Source organism: Musca autumnalis, unplaced genomic scaffold (assembly GCF_047663935.1).
Source record: "Musca autumnalis isolate F117 unplaced genomic scaffold, ASM4766393v1 scaffold_1, whole genome shotgun sequence".
Lineage (NCBI taxonomy): Eukaryota > Metazoa > Arthropoda > Insecta > Diptera > Muscidae > Musca > Musca autumnalis.
The window spans coordinates 62157978-62183692 of NW_027411644.1; the positions used below are offsets into that span (position 1 = coordinate 62157978).

Sequence of the window (25715 nt, forward strand, 5' to 3'; positions counted from 1 at the left end):
GTCTATAAAGACGACCTTAAGCTTGTGTATAAAGACGACATTAAGCTTGTCTATAAAGACGACCTTAAGCTCGTCTATAAAGACGACCTTTAGTTCGTCTATAAAGACGACCTTGAGCTCGTCTATAAAGACGACCTTAAGCTTGTCTATAAAGACAACCTTAAGCTCGTCTATAAAGACGACCTTGAGCTCGTCTATAAAGACGACCTTCAGCTCGTTTATAAAGACTACCTTCAGCTCGTCTATAAAGACGACCTTCAGCTCCAACCTTAAGCTCGTCTATAAAGACAACCTTAAGCTCGTCTATAAAGACAACCTTAAGCTCGTCTATAAAGACAACCTTAAGCTTGTCTATAAAGACAACCTTAAGCTTGTCTATAAAGACAACCTAAAGCTTGTCTATAAAGACGAATTTCAGCTCGTCTATAAAGACGACCTTCAGTTCGTCTATAAAACGACCTTCAGTTCGTCTATAAAGACGACCTTCAGTTCGTCTATAAAGACGACCTTCAGTTCGTCTATAAAGACGACCTTCAGTTCGTCTATAAAGACGACCTTCAGCCCGTCTATAAAGACAACCTTCAGCTCGTCTATAAAGACAACCTTCAGCTCGTCTATAAAGACAACCTTCAGCTCGTCTATAAAGACGACATTCAGCTCGTCTATAAAGACGACCTTCAGCTCGTCTATAAAGGCGACCTTCAGCTCGTCTATAAAGACGACCTTCAGCTCGTCTATAAAGACGACCTTCAGCTCGTCTATAAAGACGACCTTCAGCTCGTCTATAAAGACGACCTTCAGCTCGTCTATAAAGACGACCTTCAGCTCGTCTATAAAGACGACCTTCAGCTCGTCTATAAAGACGACCTTCAGCTCGTCTATAAAGACGACCTTCAGCTCGTCTATAAAGACGACCTTCAGCTCGTCTATAAATACGACCTTCAGTTCGTCTATAAAGACTCCCTTCAGTTAGTTTATAAAGACTCCCTTCAGTTCGTCTATAAAGACTCCCTTCAGTTCGTCTATAAAGAATCTCTTTAGCCCGTCTATAAAGAATCTCTTCAGCCCGTCTATAAAGACTCCCTTCAGCTCGTCTATAAAGACTCCCTTCAGCCCGTCTATAAAGACTCCCTTCAGTTCGTCTGTAAAGACTTCCTTCAGTTCGTCTATAAAGACTTCCTTCAGTTCGTCTATAAAGACTCACTTCAGTTCGCCTATAAAGACTCGTCTATAAAGAGTCTCTTCAACCCGTCTATAAAGACTCCCTTCAGTTCGTCTATAAAGACGACCTTCAGCTCGTCTATAAAGAGGTCGACCTTCAACTCGTCTATAAAGACGACCTTCAACTCGTCTATAAAGACGACCTTCAACTCGTCTATAAAGACGACCTTCAACTCGTCTATATAGAGACGACCTTCAACTCGTCTATAAAGACGTCGACCTTCAGCTCGTCTATAAAGACGACCTTCAGCTTGTCTGTAAGTACTTCCTTCAGTTCTTCTATAAAGTCTTCCTTGTGGTGGTCTAAAATAGATTTCATTTTGGTAATCTATAGGGACTCACTTCTGGTCGTCTGTAGATTCCCTTCTGTTCCCCTACAAATGCTTCATTTTTCTCTTCATAGAGACTCAATGACCTGATAAAGCTATGGTCTTATTGTTGTTCATAAACACAGTCTACTGATCGATTAAACCAGACGTTCTAATTGCCTATAAAAAAAACTTTACATGACTCCTTCTTGTCTTCACCTTCTTGGTTGTTAATAAAAGTCGTTCTGTGAATAGTTTGGTTATCGCCTATATATTGAAGATATTCCAATAGTTTGTCGTGTGAGGAACTCCAAATGGTCTTTTAAATCTTCTTTATATATAAGTCGATTTGGTAGCCTTCTGTAGATAGAAAATCTTCTGATGACATTCATTCAAGCTGTCTTAATGATCTTCTTCATCGGCATGACAAATACTTTCTTCTCCCTTAAGCTGAAAACCCATTCAACGTCTGGCTAAAGTTTTGTGTCATTTCCGGTAGAAGAATAAAGAAAAATTGTAGTTGTGCTGTGTCGTTTATTCTTCTACCAGCATTGACACAAAACTTTACCCAGACGTTGAATGTGTTTTCAGCTTTAGATTGACACAAAGACTGTAAAAAATTAATTTTTTAAAATAACTTAACCTCAAAAAATTTATAATATTTTTAACATTGTTTGAGAATTGAGACAAGTGAATCACGTTGTTAGAAAAACTTAAGATTGCTATTCACATTATGGCAAATTAATGAAAATTTTGAGAAAAAAAAAATAAAAACAAAAATTACATGGAAAAAAGTTGGCAAAAAATCTAACCTCAAATTTATTTCTTTTTTGTTTTAATAAAAATGGCATTATAATGAAAACAATAACACACTATGTTGTTGTTTTAAATTTTATATAAACAAGTTGAATGTAAAACAATAATCTTGTTTAGAATCAAATGATAGTTTTTGAGGTTAGAAATTCTAAAAATTTAACAAAGTAGTAAAAAATAAAATATTATTATAAAAAAAAATTCAATTAAAAAAATTAAATTAAATTAACATAACTTATTCATTATGTTGTACTCTTACGTTTGAGTAAAAGATTTAGTTGTGCTTTTATGTTGTAAATAAAAGACTTATTGATAAATTAACAAACTTAAGCAAGATTTATTCTGTTTAATTCTGGAAACTGAAAATGCGTTACAATGGTTGATGTGCGTGTTACTACTTGTGGTGTAATACAATGACTGTGTTGTCTGAATGACTGAAAGAGACTGACTGAGTGAGAAAGAGTATAGCATGAGGGTAGCAAGTGTGTGTGTGTGTATGTATAATAACAATGATGCCTAGTTTCTGATTGTTTACAGTAGAACCCTAACATCTCCCTTTTTGAGACTTCTCGGGGGTCCGGGATACTGGCTGTACAGGGTTTCTTCGAGAAGTGATGCGTTGTGGGTGCATAACCGGTGATGATGGTGGAGTTGTGAAATCTTCTTCCATTGGTGGACTAATGTTGAAGTCTTCTAGTAGGATTTGAAGAGGAAGATTATCATTTTGCTCTGCAGGTACATTTTGATCGGTTTCTCTTGCTCGGAGTTGATCTGCGTGAGATCTCACAAGAATTTGTCTCTTATCCACTTGAATGAGAGTGTTGTAGGTAACATTTCCCACTTTGTTGATAATTTCACCTGGAACCCAGTAGCTTTTATTACCTTTGAAGTGTTTAGCGTAGACAAGATCTCCAGTGATGAAATTTCGTTGTTTTGTACCATGTTTCCGGTTGTATTGTTTCTCCATTTGAATGTTTCTCTCTCTGCTCGCTGGTGGAGGCTTTGTTATTAAATCGAAAACTGTTCTCATTTTTCGACCTAGGAATGATTCCGCTGGAGAGAGTTCATTAGGTGAGTTTTTGTTCGGTGTTGAACGATACACTTCTAAGAATGTTTGTAGTGCATTAGATGCCGTCTCCTTTCCCTCTGATTTTTTTAAAGATCGTTTGAGAGTATCGACGAATCTTTCTGCTTGACCATTGGAACTTGGGTGATATCGAACTGTTCGTGTATGTTTGATTCCTCGTTGAGAACACCAATTTTCAAAATCCGCTGAGGAAAATTGTGTTCCATTGTCGGATACGATTTGTAGAGGATTTCCAAACTGTGAACAATAAGTTGTTAGTAACCTTAATGTTGCTGCGGTCGTGGTTGATGAAGTTTCATATATGACGGGATATTTGGAATATGAATCCACTATTACGAGGTAGTAAATGCTTTTTACAGGACCTGCGTAATCTATGTGAACACGTTCGAGAACGCGTGTTGTTGTGGGCCAAGGACAAAGGTTGGTTTTGATGGGACTTTTTGCTGCGAGTTGGCAATTGTTGCATTTCTTGACGTAAGTCTCTATGTCCTTGTCTATGTTTGGCCAATATACGTAGCTGCGTGCGATAGATTTGCTTCTTTCTGTTCCTATGTGTCCGCGATGCAGTTGTTTGAGAATTTGTTTTCTGTAGCATTCGGGTACTATTATGCGCGTATTGAACATAAGACAATCATCTGTTATTGATATTGAATCTTGCCTGTTGAAATATGGAAGAATTGAAGAATCTATGCTGTTTTTGTTTTCTGGCCAGCCGTTGTATACGTAGTTTGAAACTGTTTGTAAGGTTGAATCCTTTTTGGTTGCATCCTGTATCATATTGAAGCTAACTGGCAGTGTTGATACGGCGTCTGTGATGTCATATCTTATGTCGTTTTCTAGGTTGATTGAAGCTATGATGTACTCGTCTGATGGTTTTTCATGTGCGCTTATCAATCTTGACAGAACGTCTGCATGTCCAAAATCCTTTGTATTGGTATACTTTATATCGAAATCGTAGGTGAGAAGGATGAGAGCCCAACGTTGTAACCTGTTCGCGGTGTAGACCGGAATACCTTTTTTGGAACCAAATATGGTGAGCAATGGCTTATGGTCGGTATGTAGGGTGAATTTTCTTCCGAAAATCATTTTGTGGAAACGTTGTACGGCGAAAACTAGTGCTAGTCCTTCTTTTTCGATTTGACTGTAATTTCGCTCCGTTGGAGTAAGTGATCTTGAGACGTGATGAATGGCTTTGACACTGTTGTCTGGGTAAGTATGGTATATTACCGCTCCGATGCCATGTGATGATGCGTCCGCTGCAATGTGAATTGGCAATGCTGGATTGTAATGAGTTAGTAGTAAATCCGATGTTAGAATGCGTTTGAATTCGTTGAGAGATTGTTGACATTCTTTGGTCCAAATGAATTTGTGATCTTTTTTTAAGAGATCATCTAGTGGTTTTCGGATGTTTCTCATGTTGTAGACATACTTTCCATAGTGGTTTATGGAGCCTAGTAAAGATCGTACTTCTGAAATGTTTTCAGGGACCTTCAGGTTCTGTATTGCAAGAATTTTATCTGGATCAGGTCGTATGCCATTTTTATCTATGATTTGACCTAGATACTTTATTGATGGTTTGAAAAATTGACATTTTTCGAATTTGAGTTTGAACCCGTAATCTTGAATTTTCTGTAATAACAAATTAAGATTAGTTTTGTGATCGTGAAGAGATCTACTTGCCAAGACTATGTCGTCTATGTACGCTCGTGCTCCTTGGATGCCTGTGCATAGCTCATCCATGATTCGCTGGAAGGATCCTGGTGCTGATTTTATACCTGGAGTGAGGCGATTAAATCTGTATAACCCTTTGTGAGTATTAATAGTTAGCAAGTCTTTGCTTTGATCGTCGACTTCTACTTGTAGATATGCGTCAGAGAGATCCAAATGACTAAATATCATACAATCGTGACAATCTGAGAGAATTTCTTCAGGAGTGGGCAGAGGATACTGATTTGGTTCAATTGAATTGTTGAGACCCGTGGAATAGTCTGCACAAATTCTAATTTTTCCGTTCCTTCTACTTACGACTATTGGCGCTGCAAATTTTGAAGAATTGACTGGTGTGATGATATTTGCTTTTTCAAGTCTATCTAGCTCTGTTTCTATTTCTGTTCTCACGGCATATGGTACTGGGCGTTTTGCAATGAATGTTTCTTTTGCGTCTGGAAGAAGTTTAACATGCACTTTGGTTTTTGTACAAAGGCCAAGACTGCTGTTGTCGAAAACAGGTTTGAACTTGCTTCTCAGGTTTGATATGTATTCATCGTTTGATATTTGGCGACACCAAGCTGAAATTGGTTTGTCCCAAAGGTTAAAACTTTGTATCCAGTCGATACCCATTATGTTTAAGTTATCGATTTCCGTGACGTAACATTGTAGAGTTAGCGTTTTGTCTGATACCGTTGTGTTGCATTGACACTTTCCGATTAGGCTGATGCTGTTGGAATTCACGTCTGTTGCAGTATCATTTGTTTTGTGTACGTGAGGCTTACCTATGTATTCCCATGTTGATCGTGATATGATTGAAATATCGGATGCTGTGTCGATTTGTAATTTGACTTGTTTCTTGTTTATTTCCACGGTGGTATATTTTCGCAATTGTTGAAATTGGAGTTGCTTTGAAGAGAATACAGCGTTGGCGTTGTATTTTGTTTTGTCCGACTTGACTGCAGTTTTGTCTGTAGTGGACTTGCCTCGTTTTGCGCTTTTGCAAAAGTTATCCTTGTGACCTGTCTGCTGACACTTTGAACATTTATGATTTTTAAATGGACAGTATTTTGAGTAATGCATGTCTCCGCATAACCAGCAGGGCGTTTTAGGAATTTTATGGGAATGCTTGTTGTTGTTCTTGGCGAATTTCTTGACTGCGCATATTGATTGCGATTGATGCTCGATCAATGTATTGTCTGTTTTCAAATCCATGAGTCGTTGAGTTTCATCTACAAGAGTGTCTAGAGTTGTGGAGTCCTTTGCTTCGTCTAGCAATTTGAGTAAACGTAAGCGAATGTCGTTGTCTTTGCTTGATTGTAAACCTAAGACATAGATTAGACACTTGAATTGATCCACTTGCATTTCATTTAGCTTGAAGAGTTCGCACTGTAAGTTAACTCTACCGGCGTATTCCTTATAGTCTTCTCCGTCAAGTTTTTTCATTTGCAAACACTTGTAGCGTTGAGACACTTGAGTTTCTACCTTACCAAATAGTTTGTTAAGTTTCTCCAGGGTGTCTTTGAGACTCATTTCTGTTGGATTCTTTGGAAGAACGTAGTTCCTGAATCTTTCGTGAACACTGTTTGACATCTTTCTCCAGAGTAACGCAACTTTGTCATGATCGTCCAGAGATTGGGCTTCTTTTTCGAAGACATGTTGGTAGCGATTGTACCACGCTTGAAAAATTAATCCGCTTTCCGGTTCATAAACGAAGTCTGTCATGGAATGTGAAAGAGATTCCATCAATGCTGCTTTTGAAGTGCTGGGACTCGTAGCATCTTTGGTGTTTCCAGTACTCTGTGCTTGAAGTAGATTTGTTAATTGTTGCAGTAACTGCGTTTGAAGATTCATAGCCGCTTGCTGTTCAGCTAGTAATTTCACAATGTTCTCGCTTGACATTTTATGTGCAGTTGATTTTTGCGTAGATGAATTGAAATTAAAGAATTTATTTCCTTATTCACCGTCCTCGTCGCCAGTTGTTGTACTCTTACGTTTGAGTAAAAGATTTAGTTGTGCTTTTATGTTGTAAATAAAAGACTTATTGATAAATTAACAAACTTAAGCAAGATTTATTCTGTTTAATTCTGGAAACTGAAAATGCGTTACAATGGTTGATGTGCGTGTTACTACTTGTGGTGTAATACAATGACTGTGTTGTCTGAATGACTGAAAGAGACTGACTGAGTGAGAAAGAGTATAGCATGAGGGTAGCAAGTGTGTGTGTGTGTATGTATAATAACAATGATGCCTAGTTTCTGATTGTTTACAGTAGAACCCTAACACATTACAACATACATACATATTCATATGTGTACGTTTTGTTTATTAAAGTAGATTTTTGTTATTCGGATTTTTTTTCGTTTAGGAAAATTGGACGGATTTGAAATATCAAAAATAAACTTAATTACAAATTCTTATTAAATGAAATCATATTTACTAATATTATATGTATATTCTTTTTTGTTTTTGTAAAAACTAAAACAATTAGCTTAAGTAAATTGTGTGCAAAAAATTATGCGTATTGTTTGTGGGTGGGTGTGGTGGAGTTGTTATGTATCTCCTCCAACCAAGTCTTTTCTTTTTAATTGCTTACAAAATATTTATATGAGTGTGAGTGTGTTTGTTCACACCACTTGTGATGGCAAATTTATCTACTTCACCTCTTCTAATCTTTGTGCATTTAGTTGAGCGTTTGTTGTAGTTGCTGCAGATTTCAGCAAACTTAAGGAAGAAGTTTCGGCTAAGGAAACTGAGGTACCCGAGGGTAATTGATGTAACATTGTTGAGGATGTGGCTGTTGCGGCGGCTGCTGCTGATGATGATGTTGGTGGTGGTGGTGGTGGTGAGGGTGATGGTGAGATTACAATTTCATTTTTAATTTCAATATCTGTGGGTAGCTTCAATTGCTGCGCCAGATTTTCTTTTTCTTGTTGGGCTACATGCTGGAGGAACTCCTCATTGTTGTCACCCGGGTTGGTGTTGTTGTTAATCATAATACTTAAAGCTGGATTGGAAGACTGTAATTGACTTATCAATGGTGGTTGTGATGTATTGGTGTTGGTGATGTTATTCCCAGCAGCATTGGTGTTATTACCAAAATTGGCCTGAATTTCATCAGCAGCTGCGGCACTAATGAGATAATTTAAAGGATTGAAATTTTGTATTTCCTTGGCCATAAACGAGGCATGGGTCATTTTCATGTGATTCTTCATTTTGTCTGGCCTTGAGAACTCCTTGCCACACAGGGGGCAGGGAAAAACCTTACGATGTTTACCCTCATGATAGAGGAAAGCATGTCGCTGGAAACTGTATTTGTTTTTAAATGTCTTTTGCATGTTTTCCTTGGCACATTCGGTACACTGATACACCCCCTCCGTGACACTGGCATAACGGAAAAGATCCAAACCTCGTACCGACATTTCGGTCAATTGTTCAGCCTGATCATCTATGGAGGATTGGGCTTTACGTCTAACACGACGCCGTTGAACTGGTTTGCCATTTTTGCTACGTGGGGTAGAACAATTCTGTCCCATGGCCGATTGGTGATTCATCGAATTGTTATGGGAGCTATCAAAATTTTCATTATTCTCCCCTTGGCCACCACCGCCACCCTCATTACCTGTACTATAATCCAAACCGGCATTTTCATCGGCCAATGTTAACATTTCCGGATCCGATTTATCACTTTGATCCATAAGTAAATCTAAATTATTATCATCTTCCCGCAGCAGCAAGGCATTTTGATGTTGTTGGAAAAAATCTCCACCGGATTTCATAATTGGATTAGCTGCCATGTGTAGAAGAAATTGATGGTGTAAATTATTGGCCGATGGTGGTTGTATGCTGTTGTTGTTGTTTTGAGCAGCTTGACGTTCAGCTGCATTGGCCAATGATTGCAAGGCGGAACAGGCTTCTTGGGTATCCATGTGGGTGGAGGATACCAAATCATTATTGGAGGAGGGAGCAGTTTGTTGATTCAAACTGTTGGCGGTGGTAGTGATGGTGCTGTTGCAATTGTTGTTGCTTGCATTGACACTGGCCAGTGTAACATCAATCAAATCTTTTAAGCCGGCACGTAGCTGCTGCTTTAACAAGGAATTGGGATTTGTTGATGGAGTTGAAGATGTTGCTGCCGCCAACGGTTGGGAAGATGAAGTAATGGTCATTGTCATGTGCTGATTGTCTGACTGCTGTTGCTGCTGTCCTCCTCCTCCTTGTGTTTGATTTGCCAATTCTTGTTGTTGTTGCATAGTATTTTTAAATTTCAATCCCAAAACGGTGGGCAAGTGTACGTTGATATTATCATTGAATTCAATTGCCTGTGGTGGTGGTGCAGAAGATGATGCTGCTGCGGCGGCTCTATTTTGCGGCACTAAGGAAATCATTGATGTATTGCTAGTTACAATATTGTTGTTGGTATTCGTTGGGACAGTGCTGCTGTTGCTGCTTGTAATACCAAAAAGTCTTTGTGACAGTTCTGGGCTACTGGTAATGAGATGCACTGGAAAGGAAAAACAAAATGAATTGTTAATGCAAAGGGAGATAATTTCTTTTCGGGGACTTTGTTGGGGCTTTTTTCTTTATACCAATTTGATGTGTTATCTCTAAAGTAGATATAATGATTTTTATAAATATATATGAAATTTCGACGGTGTGGTGAGTTTCTTGGGAAATTCACCACACCCCCACAATTGCTAGTTTTCGGATATATAAGAATAATGACAAACATTAGAATTGATATTTTTAAATTTCTAACATTTCTATGCTTTCACCTCGGTGTGGTGAGTTTCTTTGGAAATTCACCAAACTCTGAAATTAATATTTTTCAAACCTTTAAGCATTTCTACACACAATATATTTGATAATTTTAAGGTTCCGTGGATTTAACCCTTTGAAATGACCCAGAAAATATAGAATTTTCATCTCCCTTTCAAATAAATAAATTATTTCGGAGGCGACGTTGACTTTATATAAATACATCTTGGCGATATATTTAAAGCAGAATGATTTCCTAACATTTCTGTGCATTTACTTCGGTGTGGTGAGTTTCTTTGGAAATTCACCACACCATAAAATTTACATTTTTCGAATCTCTAAGCATTTCTACACACATTAGCCTTGATATGGCCCATCAACATAAACTATGTTTAGATATAATATAACGTGGAGTAAATCGGTTAATCCGTTCTAGAGCTATCCCACGCTCCTGCCATCTCGACTCAAAATTCTCTGCAACAGCTTCGTACAAATATTTAGACCCAGAGTATATTTGTACGAAATCTGTTGTAGACAATTTGGAGTCGATTTCGCCCCGTTATTTCCACGAGGCTCATTTTTATTGTATCAAAGTGTCTATGGGGTTCAGACCAAACGGCTGAAGCTAGAATCTTGAAATTTTGGTTGAGGGTCAGTCTTGGTCCGAAGGTGTCAGATAAGGCTGGGTTTTTGAAAATTCGAACTAGAACGCAACGAAAGTCGAAAGTCACTAATAGAGTGTAGGATAGATGTACCACAGGGTTTTTAGAAATTCGAAATCGAAGTGTACGAAAAGTACTAAAATGTACTAAACTTGGTACTATTTTGTATTATGTGAACGGATAGAGCTGGAATCTTCAAATTTGAAATGAGAATCAAGAAAGGGAAGTTGGGCTGATACAAGAGGTGGTTTTGGAATTGTATACGAAAAGTACAAAATGGTACTAATTTTGGTACAAATTTTATTTGGATGAACGTATAGAGCTGGAATCCTAAAATTTGGAATTAAGATTACTGTTGGAGTGTAGGTTTGAGATATGGAGGTAGTTTTGGAAATTAGTACTTATGTGTACGAAAAGTACTAAATATTACTAAATTTGGTACAATTTGGATTTGGGCGAATAGAACTGAAATCCTGAAATTTGGAATTAAGATTACTCTTGAAGTGTAGGATTGAGGGAGTTTTGGAAATTCGTACAATGGGTACGAAAAGTACTAAATGGTACTAAATTTGGTACAATTTGGATTTAGGTGAACGGACAGAGCTGGAGTCCTCAAATTTGAAATTTACATTACAGTAGGAGTGTAGGATCGAGGGAGTTAGGAAATTCGAACTTATGTGTACGAAAAGTACTAAATGGTACGATTTGGATTTGGGCGATCAGATAGAGCTGGAATCTTGAAATTTGGATGACTATTGAAGTGAAGGATTAAGGTAGTTTTGGAAATTCTTACTTATGGGTACGAAAAGTACTAAATATGGTAAAAGTTGATTTGGGTCAACGGGTAGAGCTGGAATTCTGAAATTTGGAATTAAGATTATTGTTTTAGTGTAGGGCTGAGGATGTTTGGAAATTCCAACTTGTGTGTACTAAATGACACTAAATTTGGTAAAATTTAGATTTGGTTGAACGGGTAGAGTAGGAATTCTCAAATTTGGAATTAAGATAACTGTTGGAGTGTAGGACTGAGGAAGTTTGGAAATTTTGATTTGGGTGAACAGATAGAGCAGCAATCCTGAGATATGGAATTAAGATTATTGTTGAAGTGAAGGATTGAGGTTGTAGTTTTGGAACATCGTTCTTATGGGTACGAAGAGTACTAAATGGTACTAAGTTTGGTACAATTTGGCATTGCACAAACGAATAGAGCTAGATTTCAGAGATTTTAAATTAAGATTACTGGTTATTTGGTGCTAATGTCAGTGTAGGGTTGAGATATGCTGTCCAATACGACAATTACTATGTGGTACCCAATTTGGTATTGTGTAGCGACAGGTCTGAATACTGTTGTTTTTTTTTCTTTTTTGTTTGTTGCAGTCAGGATGAGTGTTGGTGTGTAATGTTGGTATATGGAAGTGGTTTAAGAAATACGTACCATAAATTTACGAAAAGTACTAAATCGATCCAATGTTGGTATTGGGAACAGAGGTGGAATTCTAAAATGTGTTCTTGGAGTCATTGTTGGTAAAGGGGTAGGAATTTAGAAATAATAAGAGGAGGTTTAGGAAATTCATGCTTATGTATTTATGTGTAAAGTACTAAATAGTTTTACATTTGAACAATAATATAAGGAGTTTTTTTTTTGAAATGCGTACAAGTTCTGAAATGTGGTATAGAGGCCGCTGAGGGCTGAAAAGGTATTGGAAATAACTACTGTAAGGCAACGAAAAGTACTAAAAAGTTCTAAATTTGGTCTTGGGTGTAGGAATAAAACTAGAATTATATATAATTTGAAATACCGTTGTGTACGCTAGCTGTACTAAATAATACTAAACATTGGAGCACTGATATTGAATGAACAGGTAAAACCAGCGCTCTGAAGTGGAATTCTCACCATTCCAAAAAATAAAAATGTCGTTAATTACCGAAATTATAAGCATTTTAATTTTACCGATTTTTGTCGGTAGCTCGAAAAATTAATTACAGAATTCCCCTATTGACATTTGTTATGAGGATCACTGTTTGGACTAGATCTGAATGGTTATGAAAATGCCCACTTAAAATGTAGGCTATTCCATAGGTAGTGGGCGAATAAGTAGGGCTGAAGCTGTAAAATTTGAGATAAGCTCCTGGGTTTTGGTCTGGTATTCTACCATTGGTTTTATGTGAACCGCCTTCGGTTTCTATCTTTTCAACAAAATTGTTTCTTTATTCTGAACGGTTTAGTAATTTTATTCGGAAAAGTAGACCTATGCTACCTTCTGAGGACATCTTTATTAAAATGCCTCAAAAAATGTGGCACGCTGTTGATGTTTTGGGGTGAGATGCGGCTGTTTTTTTAGAAAATCCGACTAAAGTGATACGAACAGAGCTTAATACTTAGTACAACAAAATGGCCCCGAAAACAGGCTACATATTTTATTGAATTCCAGAAGGACGGCATACCTCCCCTATGCGATATTTTTAAAAACGCTATATTTGCAAAAACTACGAATTTATCGGTTTTAAAATTTACGAATTAATCTACAATCTAGGTACTTCTTTGGGGCCTAAAGACGCCTGTTTTTTTTTTTTAAATGTGTTATATCTCCAATACTACTGGATCGATTTCCATGAAATTTGCTGCAAAAGCTCAAGGTTTGCCGTTGTTATGTATATTTTATGAATTTCGGAGGAGGTTAGGTACTTTCCGCTCGCCTTTCTTTTAAACGCTATATGTATGTATAAGCCAAACTTATGATTATATTGGTTTTAGCATAAATTTTGGGAGGCACTGGGGTTGTTTGTACCCTTGGTACATATTTGGAGCCAAAAATACAGGACCACGCCCACTTTTTTTAAATATGTTATATCTTAAAAACTGATGACCATGCCCACTCTTTTCAATACATTATTTTTCCAAAACTACTGAACAAAATTTCATGCAATTTTTAGAAAATATTCAGGAATATCCCGTGGTCCAAACTGCTATATATTTGTAGACGAATTTCGGGGGCCTATTAATTTATAATCGCTATATTTGTTCAAATTATGAGAGCATCGACCTGCAAATTAATTTTCGAGACAACGGTGGTTGCGCCCCCGATCAAGAAAAAGGATATAAGAAGGAGGGTTGGCGTTTTTTATTTGGGATGACGACTTCTATTTTAATATTTTATTAAAACAACTTTAATTTATTTTTCCCACTAATAAATTAAAGTTGTTTTAATAAAATATTAAAACAACGACTATGGGATTAAGTCTGATTATTTTGAAAAACAAAATAGAAGTCGTGAGGTAGAAAATACCTATTTTTGAATTGTCAAGCATAAAGTCCATAAAAAGTTATCATTAAAACTCATTACGACGGCCAGCAACGCAGACCGGGGTCTGCTAGTAAGAAATAAAATAAATATGTGTTCTCAATTTAATTGGCCTATATGGAAGTTTAGTGTCGAAATTCTTGTCCTATTACATGAGAACTACAAACAGCGAAAACAACTTATTAAGCGGGTGTTCGCCAATTAGGAGAAAACAAACATGTTAAAAGTAGATTTTTTTGATCTGTGCTTTTTTATAGAAATATCAAATATTTTCGTAACAAAATATACCAAAAATAAATAAAATGCGAAGCTACCTGTTTCAAAACGTCAAAAATACGCATTTTTAACGCAGGTTGCATTTTCGAGGAACAATGTGTAAGTGTGCAACTGAAATATTTTGACTAAGTCGTCAGCTCGAAGTATAAAGGTAAGCAAAGAAAAAAGTTCAATGAGAAGTTTTTCCTTAGCAACCTCACACAACTCCGACGAAAGTGTCTGCGAAAACAATTCAAACCTTTTCCACTAGTATGTGTCGTCGAATTTCAACGAATGCACACACCAACGTGCCAGTGTCTTCAATTAGAAACATTGTGGCGTTTTTATTGGGATAGCGTTTGCAATTTTGTTTTTTCAAAATAGTCTGGCTTAATCCCATTGTTGTTGTTTTAATATTTTAAAACAACTAGTTTATTAGTGGAAAAGATTTGGCATTGTTCGCCAAGGGGTAAGATAGGGAATACTATAGATTCGATTCTCGCCACAAAATCTCATCAAAACAAATTAGGGTTTAATATATTCCAAACTAAGATAACAAATTATAAGAACAAATTTATTTTTAACAGTAAAATTTTAGAAAAAAAAATTAAGAACAATTTTTAAAAATTTTGTATTTTTTTGCTGATTATGGAACTGCAAAAATGGAACTGTATTACATTTTCATAACGATGTGGTGAGTTTGAACAAAAAAAATTCACAACACGGGCGCAAGAAAATTCGAGAAAAAACCGAAAACGTTATACATATCTAAACGAATTTTTAAAACAACTTCTCCCAAAAATTATTAGAATTAAAAAAAAAATTGCAGTACAGAAAAAATATTTTTCTTCTATTTTTTGCATGGCATATTTTTCTATAAATCTTGTTTATAGCAAATATGTTTGAAAAACTTTCCCCCTAAAAAAATAAAACCAAAATATGTTGTTTTTTGTGTGTGTTGATTGTTTAATTTTTGTTGTATTTCTCTTTCTCTTTGTAGTAATAAAATTAATTAATTGATTTATTTAAATTATGATTTTTTTTTATAATATATAATAATAATAAATTGTGTTTTGCAGTTTATGTTTTTAATGCTGTACATAAAAATTAATTTATAAAAAATATACAAGTATTATTATTAATAAAAATAATAATAAAAAAATAATTAACATTACTATAATGATAAAACATTAACCATATTGCTGGGGGGATTGGTTGGTTGGTTATTTTTGTTTTTTTTTTCTTGTTTTTTTTTTTTATGTCAATTGTTTTTGTTTTTCTTTCTTTCTTTTTGTTTTGTTTTAAATAATTATGGGGTAATTTATTATAAAAAAATTAGTTCTTTGGCGATATTATTAAGCCTCCGATTTATATATTTTCTTTTTGCAAAAAAAATTATATAAATATTATTATAAAAAAAAACAAATGTTATATTACAAGAGAAAACAAATGTGTTTGAGATGTTGTTGTTAGAAAGAAAGAATTAGAATTGTGGGGAAAAAATAAATAAAATTTATGGAAAAAAATAACCAGCAATTCAATTAATTTACACAATAAAGTGGGGTTATGATAAAATATGTTTTAGATTTTTTTGTTAACTTTTCTTTTATAGATAAAGAGAATTAGCTTCTTGTGAAGGCAACAAGGTAGATATTTTTCATATTCTTGGATGATTTCAACTATGTTTGTTTTGTTTCTTTATACAAATGTAAATTAAACTTAATTTAAAAAATTGTTGAATAAATTTAACTAAGATTTTGATAAGTTTTTTTTGTTTGTTTTAGTTTTAATAATGAAGTACTAGTATCTAGTGGTTGGTGGAACAAGTACACTTTATGAATTGTGGTGGTGGTAAGGCACTCTGTGGTGAATAATAGTTTAGCTATGTTTGTATGTACATATATGTGCATCAAACTAAGCAAAAACCTCCCAAAAAGTGTAGAGTAAAAAATGATTTATAAATTTTATGAAAATACTACATTTTAAATTATAAATATTTATTATAAAAAGAGGGTGGTGTTGGTGGTAGTGCTTATTAAAAATTAAATTATTAACTAAATATCTAAACAAAAAAATAATAAAGATTTAATTGCACACAAACTTATAAGAGAACAAAGTAGGATAGTAGTGAGGAGGGGCAAAGAATTGGGTTTATGTATTTTAAGAATACATACATTATTTTTTAAAGATAATGATATTGTCAATTTCACTTGCAGATCAGTTCTAAAGAAATTGTTTTTAGAAAATTCGAAATTTTCACATAAAGTTAAAGAGTGACAATTTTTTAAAATTGGGAAAAAAGATGAACAGAATTTATAAAACAAAATAATGATAAGGATTCCAGAGATATCCTTTGCAACATTATAACATTAGTAATGGTTTTTTGGAAAAGAAAATTAAAAATAAAAAAAAAATATAACAGAAAATATAAAAAATTAAATTAAAAAATAACAAAAAATTTAAAATTTTTCCCAGAAAAATTACTTTTTTCAAAGTTTCTTTTAAAAAGAAATCTTTAAACCGGGTTGGATTTTGGGGGTGGGGTTTGTTTTAAAGAAACTGTTGCTAATATAATTTTAATTATATTTAGTGGAAATTAAGCAAACTATTTTAATGTATAAATATAAACTTTACATTTTTAAGAGTTTTTCTTTTTTTATATTTTTTTTGGAATATTTTGGAAGCCTTTTTCTGGTTTTGTTAATGAAAGTTACTTGAAATCTATTAAAAGCTAAATATTTTTGAATATTTTCTTTTTTTGCAATATTTTACAAAGTTATAAACAGCAGAAAACCATAAGTTTAAAGCTGTTCTTATATCCTTTATATTCTATATGTGGTGTTGTCCCAGCCTAAAAGTAGTTGTAGGAGTAGCATAACAATATTTTTCTTTTTCTAATTTCCTTATCAAAAAGAAACAAAACATAGTAGATAAAGAAAGGAGGGAGGGAGAACAATAAAAGGTAGGTGGGTGGATGGGGTGAGGAGGGTTTTACTATTTTCATAAAAAGCCAAAACCTTTGCTTAATAATTTGTTTTTGTTTTTTTATACACTTAAACCATAAACTACATAGTAATATAGTAAGCCATATTGTTTCATTGCGCCGCTGCAGCTGCTGCTGTTGGCGTGGGCGTTGATGTTGTCATACCGGCCGGTGGTGAGCTAACCGATGAAGATGATGCCGATGATGATGACAAGCCTCCTGCTGCTGGTGTTGCTGTATTCAGTGACATACCACCACCCATACCCATACTCATACCACTACCCGATTGATTTGATGTTTGAGCATTCAAATCTGGTGGTGTTGGTGTCGATGAGGCGCTCACATTTTGTGAACCCGAACCGGAGATTTGTCCTGGTAATGGTAGGGGATTACCCGCCGCTGCTGCAGCTAAAGCTGTTGTTGGATTTTCAATTTTGTGGATAATTTTAACATGCGCCGTCATATTATCCTTTCGTGTAAACTCTTTGAAACAGAATGGACAGGGATAGACTTTGACATTACGTTTATGGGAGGTTACATAGTGGCGGCAGAAATTACTAATATGGGTATAGACGCGAGAGCACACCTTACAGCGATAGGTGTGTTCACCCTCTTTGATGCAGAAATCACGCACTGATCCCTCACCCTCGCCCTCAATAATGGAATTACAAGATGTATTCAATTTGATTTTGGGTGGTGGAGAATTGACATTTAGACTGCCGGTACTGGCACTGAGGGCCGATTTCATTTTTTGCAATTGGGCGGAATTCATATAGTTGCCAGATAGCATGTCCATGTAGTCGGTTGTATTGGAGAAGGGCTAAAAGAAAGAAGAAAGGAAATTAGTAAAAAAAAAATTATTAAAAAATATGGATTTTTTTAAATAAAAAAGCAAAACTAATTTGGAATCAGGCCGTAAAAGTTCAAAACGTTTTTTTTTTTCTATAAAAAATTCGCCATTTGCACATGTAATTCGAAGAATTTCAGTTGTAATTTGATTATTTCATTTGAAATTCGAAACATTTCACTTGTAATTTGAGATTTCCAATTGAATTTCGAATTATTTCATTTGTAATTTGAGAATTTCATTTGAAATTCGAATTTATTTTGTTTGTAATTTGAATTTTTTCATTTGTAATTCGAATTATTTCATTTGAAATTCGAATTTTTCCATTTGTAATTTGAATTTTTCTATTTGTAAATCGAAGTTTTTCATTTGGAATTTCAAATGAAAAAAATTCAAATTACAAATGGAAAAATTCGAATTACAAATGAAATAATTCGAATTACAAATGAAACAATTCAAATTACAAATGAAATAATTCGAATATCAAATAGAATTCTTAAATTACAAATGAAATAATTCGAATTTGAAATGAAAATCTCAAATTACAAATGAAATAATTCGAAATTCAATTGGAATTCTCAAATTACAAGTGAAATGTTTCGAATTACAACTGGAATTATTCGAATTACATGTGAAAATGGTGTAGTAATTTAAAAAAAAACTTTATTTTGCAATATTTTTCAAATTTGGTATTATTAAGTGAAATTCACCACCGCCAACAATATTTCGTGAGAAATCAAAAAAAAAAAAAAAAAAAAAAAAAAAATGACTATGTACATACTCTTGTAGCTTTCAAAATTTTTCAAAATAAAAAAATCAACTCAAACTTTGGTTTTTGCACAATCAATTTTAAAATTTAAGCAAATTTTGTAATAGAAAATTATTAAAATAAATTAATTTATGGACGGATTGGTGTGATTTAGAGCTTTGTAAATATTTGTTGTCACCCTTATAAAAATGTGATTTTTTGACATCTAAATCTCGGTGTGGTGAGTTTTGGAAAAAATTCACCACACCTCAAGCTTTGCAGAAATGAAAGTTTGAGATCTTCAATTAGTCAAATAAAATGTTAATTTTATTAAAATAAGCCTTTAGGCGTTTTGAAATGAATATTTGCCATTGAAAATTGAATATTTTTAATTACTCTTGAATTGAGAGGAACATTTTCTATGTAATTTTTAAGTTTGTTTGAGAAATTCTATCGTTGAATAATTGATAGAATATCGAAAATATTATTTTTTTCTGTCATAAATTGAATGTGGTGAATTTTTTTTTAATTTCACCACACCTAACATTTGGCAGCATTTAACAATTTTTCTGTAATTTTACAATTAAAACTAATTATTTTCATCTCAAACGTAATTTTTCGATAATTTCGAACGACTAAAAATATTTTTTTGATTGAATATTTTGAAAATAAAAATAAATTTTGGATCACATTTTTTTAAATCTGAATATTTTCGAAATAAACTAATAATGTTTAACGAATTATGTCCTTTTGATAGCCTAAGGAGAATAGAATTTTTTCCTGCCATAAAATGGGCGTTGTGATATTTTCATGAAATTCACCACACCTCAAATATTGCTATAATTATCGAATTTCCTATAGTACGAGGAAAACGAAATATTTTCGACTCAAACCTCATTGTTTCAGGTTTTCCAACCATTAAAAATATTTGAATTGATTATTTTGAAGAAAAAAAAAAATAAATCTAGGAATTAATTCTTTTAAAAATTCTGAATATAGTTGAAATAAATAAAGTTCAAAGAAACTATGTGCTTTTGATAGCCTAAGGAGAATAGAATTTTTTCTTGCCATAAAATGGGTGTGGTGAAATTTTCAAGAAATTCACCATACCTCAAATATTTGTAAATTTAGCAAATTGCATGTAGTTTTACAGGAAAAAGTTTATACTTTTGCCTCGACACTCATTTTCCCGATGATTACGAACTATGAAAATATATTAATTAAATATTTTGAGAAATAAATTCAATCATAGAGTTAAATATTTGAAAAAATCTGAATATGTTTGAAATAAACAAATAAAGTTCAAAGAAACTATGTGCTTTTGATAGCCTAAGCAGAATAGAATTTTTTCCTGCCATAAAACGAGTGTGGTAAAATTTTCAAGAAATTCACCACACCTCAAATATTGGTTAACTTAGCAAATTGCTTGTAGTTTACAAGAAAAAGTTTATACATTTGCCTCGACACTCATTTTCCCGATGATTACGAGTTATGAAAAATAATTGAATTAAATATTTTGAGAAAAATTTCAATCTTGGAACTAATTATTTAAAAAAAATCGGAATATGGTTGAAAAAAACAAATAAAGCTAAAAGAAACAATGTGCTTTTGATAGCCTGACGAGAATAGAATTTTTTCCTACTAAAAAATGAGTGTGGGGAAATTTTCAAGAAATTCACCACACCTAATTTTTTTCTTAAATTGGAAGAAAACTTGTTATTTAACAAGAAAAAGGAGTTATTTTCACTCCAAACCTTAAAGGGATTGTTCTAAAGCCCATTCCAAAAATTAGTTTGCCTTTAAAAAAAAAAAAAATTATTAAAAATTAAAAAAAAAACTTACCTTAACATCAACACCATTTTGCTTCAACTTAACACGCTTGTTAATCTTTGGCTTGACAGGTTTAACTAATGGTGCCAATTTTGGTATGCTAACCATTGAATTTAACAAACCACCTGGCATACCAGCCATTTGTAAACCACCAGCCGCTGCAGCAGCTGCCTCGGCCAATTGTTGTTGATGTTTCTGTTGGGCGGCTAAGAGAAATGCTTGCTGGCGGGCCTGTTGCGACATATTCGATATGTTATTCTCTTGTGAATCATTGGCATTTGGATCGAATTTAAATTCAACAGGTTCATCGTATTCATCCAACATTAATTGAGGTTCCATATATGATGTGTCCATGGGTTCATCATTTTCGCTGTCGTTGCCATCTGAAATAAATACGCAATAAATGAATAATGTTCTTCAAGGGGGGGAGGGGTGCAAGGGGAGGGGAAGTGGTGAAAATGTACAATGCGTTTGCGAAAAAATAGACATTACAAATATTACGAAAAAAGAAAGTTTGCAGTGTTATATTTGTTGTTGTTTTCTTTTTCTTAATTTACATTTTTGGTGTTATATGAATACCCAAATCATTGTAACGGTAGTACTGCATCTAAAATTTTTGTGATCGGAAAAGCTATAGGGATTTCAAGCCATTTCTTTGTGTATAATACGGCGCTGTTATAAAGAGTGTTTGTTTTGTTGTTTTTTTTAACTTAAAATCTAAGAAATATTTTTTTTTTGGTTAGATTATATAAAAACGAAATTTTGGTTTAAAGATTTTCGAAAATGGTATCTAATTTTTTTTTTTTTTTGGTTTATACGATTATTACGTCGGCCATAAATCCCTAAAAGCTCATACCGATTTATTTTCAAGATTTTTATTTGAGTTTCAGTTTAAAACAAATCTTTCTATTTTTCGTTATTTGCAAGTTGTTCTCTTTTTTTCTTTGCTAAACGGCATCATACGTTTCCAACAAACTTTATTTCGAACTCACCTGCCGACGTTAAACGTATGTCTGTCTGTTTCTGTTTTTTTTTTTTTACCGAAATTCGAAAATCACTAAACACTTTTCTTCGTCACTTGAACACTTACAAAAAATTCAAACATTAAACTCAACAAATAGCTGTTGAACTGTTTTTTTTTTATTAAAACGAAATCCCTTTTTAGCTTTTCCGATTTTTTGGCGTTCTATTCTAAACAACGCGTTATTGTATAAATTAAGCTAGGTTAGTTGTTTGTTTTTTATGGTGCATCTTTTTTTCCTTCTTTGCCAATAAAAAAAAAGATATGAATAATGTTCAGGAGTTTTAATGAGAATTATGTACAACAAAGAGAATCTTTCGATTTTATTTATTTGTTTTTATTTTACAAACAAAAAATGCAGGTGATTGTTTATTCTTTTGCAAATGAATATGAAATTTGATGCCCAAAATAATTGTATTTAGAAAAATAAGGAAAATGGTGACTTACCGGAAGTGCTGTTATCATCGTTTTGTTGATGGCGTTCCTGTTGCATTTGAGCTTTCTTTGAGGGTGAGAGTGAGTCGCGACTTTCCTGCAAAAATAAGTAAAAAAAAATGAGTATTAAAAATTATGTCACACCCAAAAAAAAAAAAAAAAATTGAATTTAAAAAAATGTTAACAAATATTTAAATTCTTTTTTTAGGGAATATTTATCAAAATTAATGCCTTTATAGGGAAGATGTAATGATGTGGAAATTTTTAAACATTTTTCTCGTAATCCTTATAAAAAATTTGATTTTTTGATACATAAATCTCGGTGTGGTGAGTTTTGGAAAAATCCACCACATCTTAAATTTTGCAGAAATGGAAATTTAAAGCTCTTCTATTACGCAAAGAATATGTTAATTTAATTAAATGTGCCTTTTTAGGGGGTTTTGAGTTGAATATTTTCCTTTGAAAATTATGCAAAATATGAAGAAAATTAAGTTATGCTTAAATTAAGTTTTTTTTTATATAATTTAAAATTTTTCGAATTGAATTGAAAAGAAATATTGGATTTTTGTTTTAGAAAAACAATATCTTAAAGATTTTAAGGCATATTTTTTTCATTTTAGAGTTCATCCGTAATTTTAAGGCTTTTTAAGCATTTTGAGGTGAATATTTTCAATTGAAAAACATTTAAAAAATACAAAAATTCTTTCTAAAATATGCCTGAATTAAGAAAAAATTTTCTATAGAATTTTCAAGGTGTGGTGAGTTTTTTTAGAATTTCACCACACTAAATTTTTTGGCGAATTGAAACGATAAGTTGTTCTTTTGATTAGAAAAAATATTATTTTTAAGTTTTAAGACGTATTTGGGAAATTTTGATGATGTTTTTTAAAGTTTGTGATAAGTTTTGAAAATTCAAAATATTTTTTAAGATATTCGGACATTTTACTTCCATTTAAAGATTTTTTTATATAATTTTAAATTTTTCGAATTGAAATTTAAAAGAAATATTGGATGTTTGTTTTAAATATCTTGAAGTTTTTAAGGCATGTTTCTTCTTTTTTAGACTTCATCCGTTAATTTGAAGGCTTTTTAAGCATTTTAAGGTTAATATTTTCCATTGAAAAACATTCAATAAATACAAAAATGGTTTCTAAAATATGCCTGAATTAAGAAACAATTTTCTATAGAATTTTCAAGGTGCGGTGAGTTTTTTTAAAAATTCACCATACTTAAATTTTTGGCGAATTGAAAACAAAAGTTGTTCTTTTGATTAGAAAAACTATTATTTTAAAGTTTTAAGACATATTTGGGAAATTTTTGATGATTTTTTTAAAGTTTGTGACAAATTTTGAAAATTTAAAAATCTTTTTTAAGATATTCGGATATGTTACTTACATTTAAAGATTTTTTTTATATAATTTTAAATTTTTTCGAATTGAAATTGAAAAGAAATATTGGATTTTTGTTTTAGAAAAACAATATCTTAAAGTTTTTAAGTCATATTTTCTTCATTTTTAGAGTTCATCCGTAATTTTAAGGCTTTTTAAGCATTTTGAGGTGAATATTTTCCATTGAAAAACATTCGAAAAATACAAAAATAATAAAATATAATTTGTTGTATACAATTTTCAAGGTGTGGTGAGTTTTTTGGAAATTCACCACACTTACATTTTTGGCGAATTGAAACGATAAGTTGTTCTTTTGATTAGAAAAAATATTATTTTTAAGTTTTAAGACATATTTTGGCAATTTTTGATGACTTTTTAAAAGTTTGTGACTAGTTTTGCAAATTCAAAATCTTTTTTAAGATATTCGCAAATTTTACTTACATTTAAAGATTTTTTTTATATAATTTTAAATTTTTCGAATTGAAAAGAAATATTGGATTTTTGTTTTAGGAAAACAATATCTTGAAGTTTTTAAGGCATATTTTCTTCATTTTTAGAGTTCATCCGTAACTTTAAGGCTTTTTAAGCATTTTGAGGTGAATATTTTCCATAGAAAAACATTCAAAAAATACAAAAATTCTTTCTAAAATATGCCTGAACTAAGAAAATTTGTTCTATACAATTTTCAAGGTGTGGTGAGTTTTTTTTTTTTTGAGAAATTCACCACACTTAAATTTTTTGGCGAGTTGAAAGGAAAAGTTCTTCTTTTGATTAGAAAATTATAATATTGAAGTTTTAAGACATATTTATGTAATTTTTAAGGAATTTTTTAAAGTTTGCAACAAGTTTTGAAAATTAAAATCTTTTTTCGTTTTTAAGCATTTTGAAAAAATACAAAAATTCTTTCTAAAATATGCCTGAATTAAGAAAAAATTGTCTATACAATTTTCAAGGTGTGGTGAGTTTTTTTTTTGAGAAATTCACCACACCTAAATTTTTGGCGAATTGAAACGATAAGTTGTTCTTTTGATTAGAAAAAATATTATTTTAAAGTTTTAAGACATATTTAGGTTATTTTTGATGCCTTTTTAAAAGTTTGTGACAAGTTTTGAAAATTCAAAATCTTTTTTAAGATATTCGGAAATGTTACTTACATTTAAATCATCATTATTGCCGGAATCCCTTTGATTATCATCTGAAGCATCTTCATTGCCGGAATAGGAATCATTGCACATTTTACCATCACCACCCGCCATTTCACCATCAAATTCATCATAGTCAGCATCATCACTGCCCGATAACCGACGTGGCTTGCCACGTTTACGTTTGGGCATTGAGGCCAGGGCCAATGTTAAAAGGGATTCTTGTTGTTGCTGCTGCTGTTGTTGTTGGTTTCTTGGTTTCTGTTGTTGTTGACCAGTTACACTGGCAATTTGAGGCGTTGATGAGTCTAAATCACGTTTACGTTTGGGCATTGATGCCAATGCCAAAGTTAGCAGTGATTCTTGTTGACTTTTTTGTTGTTGCTGCTGATTACCAGCTGGTGTTAGGGGGGAACCACCATTATTTTGATGGGTTTTATGACGTTGCTGTTGTTGTTGTTGCTGCTGTTGCACAACATACGGTTGTATGCGTTGCAATTGTGGTGGCTGGGGTGTGGGTTCATTGTTGGAGGGTTTATCATCATTGACTTCTGTCAAACCCTTAATGCGCAGACTTTCGGCTACACGCAAAAATGCTGTTAAACGTTCCTGATCAACAGAAACTTCACCACGATACATAAAATCCAACAGCGATTTCATATCAGCATAGGGAACATCCTTTAAAATGACAATTGGATGTTTTTCCGGGTGATTTAGGAAGAGGGCATTAAAATAGGGACTGCAGGCGGATAAAACCATCTGAAAGAGAAAATGAAAGGGCATGTTAGTTGGTCCATTGGAGAGGAATTATGTTAAAAATCTTCTACATACCTTGTGTGCTTTGAGATATTGACCGTCAACGGCCAATGTAACATCCGTAAATGTTTCGGCATGCAGTAGCTGATCGAAAACTGATAATAAATTACTTTGGTGGTTGTTCCATCGCAAACAAAATCTCTGTGAAGCCATCTTCATTTGGAAGCCGTTGTGTTTGTTTTCAGCAAAACCAGGTTAACGAAAAATCGATGCGGGGGAATTTCAGGAAATAAACTTATTTGCCTAGGATTTTCAAAATCCTTCAGTTATTTTTGTCTTTTTTGAGGATAACAATTTTTTGTTTTATTTTGTATGACAGAGTTCCTTGTTTAAAACATTTTAGTTAGGAAAAACTCCTGTAAAGAGAGAGAGAGAAAGAAAAATGTCGAATT

General features: G+C 33.0%; 1 protein-coding gene across 14 annotated transcripts in view; it reads right to left on the minus strand.

Moving 5' to 3' along the window:
• Positions 1-7184: 7184 nt before the first annotated feature.
• Positions 7185-25715, minus strand: part of ttk (zinc finger and BTB domain-containing protein ttk) — a 119117-nt gene continuing 100586 nt past the window's right edge. For 8 of the 14 annotated variants that reach the window (XM_073977955.1, XM_073977962.1, XM_073977991.1 and 5 more), the window contains 5 exons: positions 25339-25679; positions 24520-25266; positions 21990-22074; positions 20534-20904; positions 16862-17916 (listed from right to left, as the gene is read on the minus strand). In XM_073977955.1, the coding sequence (XP_073834056.1) occupies positions 17209-17916; positions 20534-20904; positions 21990-22074; positions 24520-25266; positions 25339-25482 (2055 nt within the window). In that variant the 5' untranslated portion in view covers positions 25483-25679 and the 3' untranslated portion in view covers positions 16862-17208. Of the gene's footprint in view, positions 9641-16861; positions 17917-20533; positions 20905-21989; positions 22075-24519; positions 25267-25338; positions 25680-25715 lie in introns of those variants that run through there. The other 6 variants (XM_073977866.1, XM_073977884.1, XM_073977894.1 and 3 more) reach the window with 1 other exon arrangement.